Source organism: Teleopsis dalmanni, chromosome 2 (assembly GCF_002237135.1).
Source record: "Teleopsis dalmanni isolate 2A chromosome 2, ASM223713v2, whole genome shotgun sequence".
Classification (NCBI taxonomy): Eukaryota; Metazoa; Arthropoda; class Insecta; order Diptera; family Diopsidae; genus Teleopsis; species Teleopsis dalmanni.
Window position 1 is genome coordinate 67,352,358 of NC_051847.1, and position 12,616 is coordinate 67,364,973.

Below are 12,616 nucleotides of genomic sequence, written 5' to 3' on the forward strand. Positions count from 1 at the left end.
CCCGCAGAGTATAGTGTTTTCCACTTAATAAAAATACTATTTCCCAATTCTAATAACACCATGAAATAAATTTTAAATCTGCTTCCGATTATGTAGAACTAAATATCAAGTTTTTTAATTATAGAATTTGATTAGTCCTGCTATCAAATTTTTTCTCACACATTAAGGGAAATATGTAGCTCGAAGCGATATTTTTACTAATTAATGTTAATTTTTTCTTGCCAAAATTGACGCGACTTATAACGAAAAGAAAACTATTTAAAAGTTAGAAGGGTTCGAATAGTAATGAAAAGACAACAACAAAAATTTAATTAATTTATTAAAATTTGGCTAATATTTCCATTTATTATGGAAGACTTGTCAGTGTCCTTTCAACTAACTTAATTATTAGCAATCTAACCTTATGGTCTTAATAACGATTTTAAGTTTATGTTCTTTAATGTCGTAATGAAAATTTTTCTGGAACCCCAACCGATCAATATCAATTATTCGTCTTAATAATAATATACTTTTCGATTACCTTTCGATTTTTCAAAAATAAAATGTACTAAAAATTAAGCAAGAAATATTAATCCCGTAATTTTTATATATTAAAAATCTTTTATTTTTTTTTTTTAATTTAAAAAATATTTACACACTTCTTAGATACAAAAATTGGTACGTGAATTAAGTCACTCGACGGTTAAGTAATATGACACTTTGGTTGGTTACCTCAACGCGTGCAACGGCTGCCCACATTGCCCAGCAAGCCAATTGGCCTTCTACTTTAAAAATTGTTGGTTTCGAGTTTAAAAACAGTTTATTGACATTATACTTGCAACTATTTATGAAAATTGTTTATTTGATTAAATCCAAAAAAAAACAAAATCAGATAAAATATCCTTGACTTTTTTACAATGTTACGTGTGTACGCATGAAGGAAAGCATTTTTGAGTCATGAGAAAATAAAAAATAAATATAAATTTATATTTTAATATGCAATGCATTTTATTAATTTTTTTTTCTTTTTTTTTTTTTGTCTTACAGTTGGTACTTCCGTAAAATAAAACGTATCGAGGCTGAGAAGAAGTTATTACTGCCAGAAAATGAGCATGGAGCATTTTTAATAAGAGACTCAGAGAGCCGTCATAATGATTATTCATTATCGGGTAAATATTTAAATTATTTTTATATACGATAAGCCAGAAATATCTTTTAAAAAAACTGTATACTGAAACTGTTACTTAAGATCTGTGAATAGCTAAAAAGTATTTTAGTTTGCTTATATGTTTGTTGTCGCTCAAAGTCAGGCTCTTCGAAGGCTCTTCAAAGTGCCTTGGTATATCCGCACAAACGACATGCTAATAGACCTTAGAATAGACCCGATCAAAAAATACGTAAGGGACAGAGCCCTGAAGTTATATGCGAAAATTGACATAGTGGTAATATCCTACTTACCACTATCTAATCTTAGAGTAATCACTCTCCGCACGGGGAGGTACGCAGATCTTAGATCAATCACTGCATAATCATGAAGATTATAGGCAATACATAAATTAGTCAATGAGATGGGTGGGACCCTGTAGTACCCCCAGCTATCAAAGAGTAAAAGTGCCCAGTTGCGCTGACTCGAAAAAAGGATCCACTTATACATATATATGTTTGTTGTCTAGGACGACATTGTTTTCATCATGGATTTATTATAAATTAATATGATAACACATATTTTAATCAAAATTTATATGTCCTATGAAAAGGAATTTTATCTGGTTAGCAAAAGAAAAAATTTGCATAAATATTATGTATAAACAATAATGTTTAAATTTGAAAATAGTAACAATGAATAGTTAGATGGTTTTAAATATGTAGCTGTAGTTTATGCGTTTGTTTTTATTATAGAACTCACAGCAAGTACATACGAGCAAGTGTGATATTGACTCACTTGGTATTCAAAAATTATATGCAGAAAATTAAATTAATAATTAAATCATAATACTAAGGTTTTTGGATATTTAGTAATAATTTAAGAAACTGTAAAGTGATTTAGTTTATTTAGTTTAAAGAAACTTATTTTAAAAACAATATATTTTAATGTTAAACGGATGCGAAGAGAAATGAAGAGGTAACAACAAAAATTTTAACTAATTTATTGAAGTTTGGCTGACCATACAACGCTGTTTCGAGTATTGCTAAGAACTGATCATCAATTCTCTTATATAAGACGACTTGGTTAACTCTTTCATTTCTTTTCGAATCCTGCTAACTTTCAAATAATTTGTTTTTGTTATAGAATAAAGCCCAGTTTTGGGATCTCACCAATCCTCTCAATAAAATATTTTAAAAGAGAATATTAACCCATATCCGCCCAACGTTCGATTAATCGAACAGCAAATTTTACCACTTTTCATGGATGTTTTTATTTATATAAGAAAAACTTTAAAGTTTATATATGTCAGCACTTTGTAAAGCTTTAGCTTTACAAAAATAATTGTGACTTCATTCCACACTCCCCACCCCCTTACTAATTAAGCTTTGAAAAAAACATTTTGACCAAAAATTCCAAAAAAAAAATTCTTGGGCGGATATGGGTTAAGCCTAATGAAACTTATTACTCAAAGAAGGAATTTACCGATTTTAATATATTTTTCTATTCTAACCGATTTCAGTGCGTGACGGTGACACAGTTAAACACTATCGCATAAGACAATTGGATGAGGGTGGATTCTTCATAGCCAGACGCACAACATTCAGGTATATATATCAATTTTATTTTTAAATAAAATAAAAATAATAATATACCTAACATATATATATATTCCAAAACATAGAACACTCCAAGAACTTGTCGAACATTATTCCAAGGATTCCGATGGATTGTGTGTTAACTTATGCAAACCATGCGTACAGGTAAGCTTTTATTTTATATATATATATACAAATTAACAAACATTTTGCGTACCATTTCATATATAATACATATAAATTTATTATATTTACTTTTTATAATTTTAACATTAAACTCGATACCATAACTCATTTCTCATTATTTAATAAAAAAATTTAACATATTAACATAATTTTAATTTTTAATGCTTTATATAATATTATTCTACATCTTCATTACTATTCTCATTAAAAAATCGTATTCGTATTTTTGTATTTTTAAAACTAATATATGTATTCTCATATATGACATTAAAAGAGTCTTATTATAATAAATATTTTTTGAATTATTGTTATTTTTATTAAAAAAAAAAATAATTTTTAACTAAAATTTTATACTTGAAACTTTATTTTTTGAAACATTTTAACAAAGTCAAACCAATTTGCCGGTATTTTTGAGGTAGGAATACAATGTTTGTTTGTTACAACTTTGATCGCCAATGAAATATATATATATATTACTTATATATATATATAAATAAATATAAATATCAATTCACCAAATACACCTCTTGCGATCCAACCATTCAGTAATGCAAAATTTCTTATATGTTATCAATCAAAAACTACACCTGCGTGTATCCAAAATTTTCCATATATACGTCCATAGCTGTTGTCTTTCTTTTAATGTATGCAAAACACTATGCTTTTAATTTAAATTTATATACATATATATGTTTATGTGTATTTTGTATAGTTTTTCACTATATGCTAATTTTTTTATTATATTTTTTTATATTTATGTATATATAATTAGTTGTAAGAAAAATCTATCTGCTATCAAAAGATGTAAGCTAGTATATTTTATAGTAGTGTACAAATTAAATAGTCTTCCATTGAAACTATTATTATAGGTTTATATTTTTTAAATATCTCTTTTATTAAAAAAAAAAACAAATTATATTTAAAAAAAAAATTCAAAAAATCCAACATACTTAAATAAACAAACTTAATCAATGAGTGAAAGCAACTGAAACTGTATTAGATGAATAAGTTTTGAAATTAAGATGATACTTATAGGTACCAAAGATTTTAGAACAAGCCACTTCACAAATCTGCTCCTCAATCCCCACCATAAACTTTCCCCTAATATGGTCATTGTTGTTGTCGTAACCCGCTGGGATCTGCTTACAGATTTCCTTTGGGGGTAGTGAACGGCACTTTGTCGCCATAATTGACGAGTGGCTCCGGGATGTAGTCCCGGCCATTTTTAGTCGTCCAATAGGATCACTTGTAACTGACGAGTTTTTTTGACAGCCCACAAAGATAACATTACACCTTTTTAACTGATTGATCCTCTGGATATCTTAAAAGTCTTCCAATCCATTACCTTAAGAAGACTTAAAAGAGTATTAATCTGCTTAACAGCTCCAAGCAAAAACAGTTTATATTATTGAATTGATCTTTGTGTAGAAAGTTTAATTCTAAATATAAATATTTTTACAAAATTATTTAAATCTTTACTGGGTTACTTTTATTCTATGTGAGGTTATCTAATATTAGTAATCCATTCGATAAAAGGAAAGTACTACTTATACATTATCTAAAATTGTTAGTTTAAGAAATAAAACAATAATAAGAGAGCAACTATTAACAGAAATTTTTTTAGTAAAGTAAATGTGATGCGAAAAAAAGCGGTGATATTATTTTTTTCATATTTGACAAGTTAAAAAATGGAGGAGAATGGAAGAACCTGAGAAGAACTCAGTGTGTTAAGTGATTAAGTATAATAATATTTTAAACTTTTAAATTAAGGACTTAAATAATATATGTACTAAAAAATCTTAATCTCATGTGATATTTATTTAATAAAATTAAATAAAATAAAAAAATAAGTATATATTATATATCTTAAACTTAAATATTATTATTATTAAATTTAAATATTATTGATTTAAAAGCAATTAGTAATTATTTATTTAATCTTAAATAATTTAAAATGTGTTTATGAAATTTTCTGTAATTATTGACAAGCAAACAACAATAAAAAGTTTATATTTACATTTTTAAATATTTTTGTTTTTCATTTTTTGTACAGACTTTAAACATATACTTTTGTATTTTATTAAATAAAAAAGATTTTAAGTATATATTTATTATTATTTACTTCAAATCAATCTAAAATTACAGGCGGGTTTTGATAAACAAAAATATGATTTTTTACTGCGTTTTTGAAATATATCTTTATTAAATATATATTTAATTTTTAATAAACAAAAAAATTACAAAATAAATAAAATATTTTTAATTAAAATAATCTTTTTTTTTTGTATAAGACTATTAACACTGGAAAAGTCAATAATTCTTATTTATTAAAAAAAAAAAATAAATGTTAAAAAATTATTAACTATTTATTTTTATCTTCGATAAAAACTTAATATATTTACTTATTTTTTAACTTTTAACTAAATTAAGCTGCTATTTTAGTAGTTTTAAAAAGCTTAAACAAAAACTTGGAAAAAAAATACCAAAGCTACTCAGACTTTGATAGTTTAGCGTTTAATATACCTACTTAATGCTAAAAAAAATTAAAAACTAATCTATGTTAATCTAAATGTAAATAGTGCCTTATTATGCTATAATCATTAAAGATACTATTGGCAATCCATTAACACTAAAAATCAGAAACCTCTGATTCCATTAAAAGCACTTTTAAACACTAACACAACCATACCTACATATATATATATATACACTCACACACACACACACCTGAACATATAACATAGTTCTTTACATTTATTGTGTGACTTTTAATATATTTAAATTTTTACACATTATCATATATATAATATAATCATCATATATTTGTACAAATATAGATTGAAAAACCTGTAACCGAAGGCTTATCACATCGAACACGTGATCAGTGGGAAATTGATCGTACCTCACTGAAATTCGTACGTAAATTGGGCTCTGGTCAATTCGGTGAAGTGTGGGAAGGTTTGTGGAATAATACCACACCAGTAGCTATTAAGACACTTAAATCAGGTAAATTTTTATATATATTCAAATATTTTTAAATTAATATCATTTTTCAAGTTAATAAAATTAATAATTTAATGTTGTAATTAATTATTAACTCTACTTTCTTTTTTTATTATCTTTCATTTTAGGCACAATGGATCCAAAAGACTTTTTAGCTGAAGCTCAAATCATGAAAAAGCTCCGCCATAATAAATTAATACAGTTATATGCTGTTTGCACCGTTGAGGAGCCCATCTACATTATCACCGAATTAATGAAGCATGGTTCTCTATTGGAATATCTACAAGGTATGTGGAATATATTTCAATATATTCTCTATAATATCAATCTATCAACTCATCAATAAAAATATATATACAAATATATAATACATGCAAAACTTTTGGGTTTATGTGTCATTATTCAGTTTAAAAAAATTTTATAGTAATTGCAGGTAAAGGACGTAGTCTTAAGATGTCGACACTCATAGATATGTCAGCACAAATCGCTGCTGGTATGGCATATTTGGAATCACAGAACTATATTCATAGAGATCTGGCAGCACGTAATGTACTGGTTGGCGATAATAATATTGTTAAAATAGCTGATTTCGGGTTGGCGCGGTGAGTTGGTATTACCACAGAAAAAAAAATCCACAACTTATAGTGGAGTTGTTAAACAAATTAATTTCATGCATCATAAGTGAAAATTATATCTAAAAGTACAGATTTTATAAAAGATCTTATATATTTGCAGTATACTTTTTCAAAAAGTTTTTAGTGAATAATACAGGAATTATATATTTTGTGATTTATTCTTAAATCAATTTTGCTCAGTGATTTGCGTTTAATCATTTCTCTTAATATATACTGTTATATTATAAATTAATTTTTTTAATACCATAGATCGTATATTATATACTTTCAGAGAAGGTATCAAGATTAAAAGAATATATCGCATTTTTTTAAATAAACAATTCATCTGGAAATCTTACCAAAATGCTCCAAGGTTTATTATACAAATCAGTCAAGTTGACCAACACTTTTACACTCTGTGGATTCATTATAATATTACTACTTAACACAGGATCTGAACCAAAAAACTCTTTTTTGTTGATGTAGTCATTTTTGGGATATACTAACTTGAGTCCAATAGATCTTTGGAGACGTCCCATTGATTGACTACGTTTATCCAATTTAACCCAGATTGGTTTCAATAAAAACCTCAATCCATTATTGTTCCTACACAATCTCCTCCCCTCTCATGCTATTATTACCTACCCGTATCCTAACATATGTTTATGTATTTCTTACGAACACTTTCGTAAAATTGCTCAAATCATAAATTCAAAAGAATTGTTCTATGGGGTCTTCTTCGTCTGCAGTTGACATGAAAAAATACTGCTAGCCTACAACGTGCCTTCCCAGTATCCCATGACCAATTATACTAACCAGAATATTGGAGATATTCACTCTGGAGAGTCTGAACACATCCATTGTTTGTTTTTTATAAAGTACCGCCATCTTTAGCCATTACCAATACAAATAAATGCATTAGTTTACTAAGAATCTATTGTATTTCTCAAATAACCTTTTTTATCAATAATAATTTAAAGATAACGATAGCTGTTCCAATATAATTACTGACTGCTCCCAGTCGAAGATTAATATCTCTAATTCGTCAGCCTTGAATTTATCTTTATTTATCCATTATTACGTATAGAATCTTGTATACATTATCCACACACACACACATATTCAAAAGTGTGTAAAATATCAGAAAACAGTATGTTAAATTACTATATTGGATACAAGATCCAAGAACGATCAAATTTTGACAAAAAATTTCCACTACAATCTAAGTTAACTTGTGTTTGAAAGACAGTTATATTCATACTCCTATCGGAACATCTACATGATTTACAAAAAGAAAAATAAAATAATTTTATAAAAATAATTTTTTTAATTTATTTTATAAAGGCTTATTAAAGAAGACGAGTATGAAGCACGAGTCGGTGCACGTTTCCCCATTAAATGGACAGCACCTGAGGCTGCTAACTACAGTAAATTCTCCATAAAATCTGACGTTTGGAGTTTCGGTATTCTTTTAACTGAATTAGTAACATACGGTCGAATTCCATATCCAGGTTAGTAAAAATCATATTCACATTTTGATCATTTTCATGTTTTATTAGTAAAAATTATTATATTAATTTAAAATATTAAATTTTTTTTATAGGAATGACAAATGCTGAAGTATTAACACAAGTTGAACATGGATATCGTATGCCCCAGCCACCGAATTGTGAACCACGCCTCTATGAGATTATGTTAGAATGCTGGCACAAAGATCCTATGCGACGACCAACATTCGAAACACTACAATGGAAATTAGAAGATTTCTATACATCAGACCAGAGTGATTATAAAGAAGCGCAAGCCTACTGATAAATGCTTTATGCTTCCAGCAACGCGTCAAGCAATAGCATCAGCAGCAATTGCCACAACAACGGCAACAGCGGCAGCACCTGCAACAACAATAAAAAACGTCAACGACAATTGCATAAACAAAAGCATGTAGTAGAAGCAATTAAAAATCAATCGGACAAATAAAAAAATTCATATAACAATTTCCATACATTGATATATACATATATAACAATAAAGTGCCGGTCACATTTCTATGTTATCGGTATGTTAAACAAATAAGCATACACAAATACAAAAATGTATACATAAATAAAATTAAAAATTATTTGATTAATTTAATAGTATAAACTTTGTATTATTGCATTAAGTAATGCAATTAATTATTATGCAATTATTTTAATTTCTTTTGTTTTTTTTTTTTTAATGAAACAATAATTTTTTTTTATTAATATTAAATTTTTTCTACAACAAATTTAAATGTATTATTATATTAATATTATTTATATATAGTTACATATAAAGTCAGAATTTATTTATACAAACATCTACATATATATAAATATATGTATATATAAATACATACCGTATCTATTTATATATATATATTTCTGTATACATAAGCGTATATTCATTGCATCAGTTGGTGAAAACCTTTTTTATATTTATATATATACAATTGAACTAAAAATATAAACACAAAATTATGTTCATTCTTTTATTATTTGTATTTTTAACTGCATTTTTTTACTTACTATACATATATGTAATGTTTGTTGTAATATTTTTGTACGTCTACCTTTTGCATTATTTACACAAATCAAGAAAAAAAAATTTATTTACAAAAAATAATACATATTTATTATTATCACACAATATACAACAAAATCAAATCAAAAGAATAATGCGTACTACTTTATTTAAATGTTAATAATTATAATTATTTTTATTATTACTATTATTACTTAATTTAATTAATTCTAGAACAAACAAAATATATTATAATTATGAAATAAATAAAAATAAATTGACAAAAATCAAAAAATAATAAATTTATATGATTTAAGTGCAGAAATTGGATATGAAAAATTTTTTACTAAATAAGTTGACAACGCGTTGCTGAGAAGCATAAAAAAAAAAATATTTTTATAGTAAATATTATAAGTGCTCTATAGTATATAAAATTTTAAATTGAAAATTGCTTATTTTTTAATTTAAAACAAAAACAATTTATGGCACGATTTTATTTTCTTGGACACGCTTATTTAATAGCAATGAAATATAGTAGAGTCAGCTATTTTGAACATCTTATTACACTCTGCTATATGCGAATGTCTTGAGGTATCATGACTTAAAGTTATAAAATTTTAAAATTAATTATACCAATTGCCAACTAGTATGTGCGCATTTTGCTTTGATTACACAAAGAAAAACATTAGGGATAGAGCTATCAAACAGTTCGATATTGTGAACACTCTCCAGAATGGAGTGTTAAACTCTTAAAGACTACCAATCCCTTTGTCACCAATGGCAGTTATGCAGGACACACAAAGAAAGGAGTTAATGGTAAAGCTGTTCAATATTGTGAACACATGGATATCGAGGCACTTGCAGAGTTGAGCTCTTCAATTTGGAAAAGCTTCAAAGCGTGATATCATAAAAAAGCAATATACTGTAATGAATGTAATCACAATTACATCTATACTTACTAGTGAAATCATGATGATAATATATATTTTCTTCTTTTAAATGGAGTATGGAGTATACTAGTGAATTACTGTACCATGAAAATACAAGACAAACAACGGGTACGAAGTATACCCTCCATTTCTTGTGACAGTTTTTAAATTCAAAGTTTGTTATCTTGACAACTAATATTTGTTGATATAAAACATAGTCACAAAAGGTGATTAAAATAGCTGTCTTTATTAAAAGTCATTATCTGGGCATGCCTGAGAAATCGTAATCATGCTCAACTTATATAGAATTTTAGAAGAGCTCTTATAAGATATTAAGGAAAATTGTAAGTTTACAAAAATAATAATTTAGGCAAGTGTTTACATCAATATTTTTTGATTACTTTTTTTTCTGTTTTTAATGTATTTTATTTTTTTTTTTCGTCTTAAATTTTTTTTTATTTTATTTTATTTTTATTTTATTTTATTTTTATTTTATTTTATTTTTTTTTTATTTTATTTTTTTTTTATTTTATTTTAATTTTATATTTTATTGTAATTTGTTTTTTTTTTTATTTTAACTTTTTTTTATTTTAATTTTTTTTTATTTTATTTTATTTTTTTTTATTTATTTTTTCGTAGGTTTTGTCACATTGAATATTGGTTATATAAAGTAAATATACTGCAACGTGAGTATATAAATGGTTTTTTAATGTGATTTGACATTTTTTTAACAAAATATTTGTTTTTTCTTAAATATTACAAACAAATTACGAAGAATTTTATAAGAGACCAGCTTACTGTATAAAATTTTTATATAATTTTTGGGAAAGCTTGTATTTCGTACTATATAGATCTCTAACGAGTACAACTAGAGATATTTTCTGAATAACAACATTAATAGCAAATTTTTTATAAAAATACAAATTCAAAGTTATAGTTTAAAAAAAATAAATTCATAAAATTACAACAATTTTACATATAACCTTATATGCGATATTTAAAACTGCAGTTAGCATTTATATGTAGCTATGGTTTATTCGTTTTTTATAACATTAGCACAGTAAATGCATTGCTATTCTTGTTCATTTAAAAGTAAAAAAAAAAAAATTTGAAGCTTGAGTAACGCAATTTAGTTTAACATTTGTCTTGTAGGATTAACGTGGGGTCAGTCTTTGAATATGAACTACCGAACAATCCAATAATTTCAAAAACTACTGAACATTTGACAATATTTAAAGTCAGAATTTGATATATATAAAAATAAAACTTTTATACTTATGTATACTCAACAATAGCTGGGATCACTTAGGTGTTTCATTATAATATGTATATTATATCAATATGTTAATATTATATCAAATAGAATATTAAATTATTGAGATTAATTTAATGTCTGACATATCTTTTTCCTTCATTTAATAATAGTTTCTTTGACTTCAAATCAATTTATTTTATTTACTTTACTTAAAAACTTTGAAAAACTTCTATTGCTACTTACATTGAATCTAAAGACGCTAGACCATAAAGACCTTCGGCAGCATAAATTTCGAAATTCAAAAATAATATATATTTACATTCGAACTTAAAAATTTTTTCAAAACCTAGCCTGTGTAGATCTCGGCATAATAGCTTATTTAAGAAAAGGAGTTGAAAAATAAATAGCAATAACAGTATTTATTATTTTAATGTTATTCTATTTTGTATTTTTCCTTTGTCATTTGTGTTGAATTGTTGCTATTTTACTCTATTATAAAAATATTATGTCAGTACTTTTAGGTTGACTATAGACCATAGTCGAATATGTTTGAAAAAAAAATATAATTTTTAAAAATAAATTAAAATGTTTTATATTATTTAAATAATTGATCAATTAACCCGTTTAAAAAATAAAAATAATTAATAAAATTTTGTCATTAAAACAATAAATTATAAATCTTTTAATAGCAATTATTATTTATAATAATTTAAATTGATTTTATAATTAATTATATCATATTATTTAAATTAAATGAAAATGTTTTATTTTTATTAATAGTTTTGTAAGTTTAAATAAATATTTTTTTTTATGAACATAAGTAATAATATATATTTAATTATATTTTACAATTACTTTTAGATAATTTTAAGTATTTAATATAAATATATTTATTTTATTTATAATTTATTTATTCTATATTATTTGTTTGTTTTTTTTTAAGTTAATACTCATAAATTTTATGTGATTATTTTTAATTGTTTTATTTTTACATCAGAAATATTATTTTACTTTTCAGTTATGTTAGCTTATCAATGTAATTAGTATACTAATTTACTTTTTAATAATAATGTTTTATTATTTTAAGTTATTTTATAAAATATTTTTATTTTAAATTTTATATATTTATTTTTATATTTTATATATTTATTTTAAATATTTTTTTTTAAATATTTTTATTTTAAATATTTTTATTAAATATTTTTATTTTAAATATTTTTTTTTTAATATTTTTATTTTAAATATTTTTATAAAATATTTTTATTTTAAATATTTTTAAAATATTTTTGCTTCAAATAATTCCGCTCAATTTTTTCCATATTATTTGTATTATTTTCATAACATTTTTTACATTTTGTTTATAATTA

General features: G+C 24.6%; 1 protein-coding gene across 1 annotated transcript; it reads left to right on the forward strand.

Annotated features, from left to right (window-relative positions):
* Nucleotides 1-1,026: 1,026 nt before the first annotated feature.
* On the forward strand, nt 1,027-8,616 carry LOC119678290 (tyrosine-protein kinase Src42A; the record flags this gene model as incomplete). Its single annotated transcript, XM_038090047.1, is given in 8 exon segments — nt 1,027-1,148; nt 2,646-2,730; nt 2,808-2,886; nt 5,745-5,913; nt 6,039-6,197; nt 6,335-6,512; nt 7,869-8,035; nt 8,128-8,616. Coding segments are annotated over 8 exon segments (1,168 nt in total), but the record flags the coding sequence as incomplete, so codon positions are not given.
* Between the last annotated feature and the right edge of the window lie 4,000 nt (nt 8,617-12,616).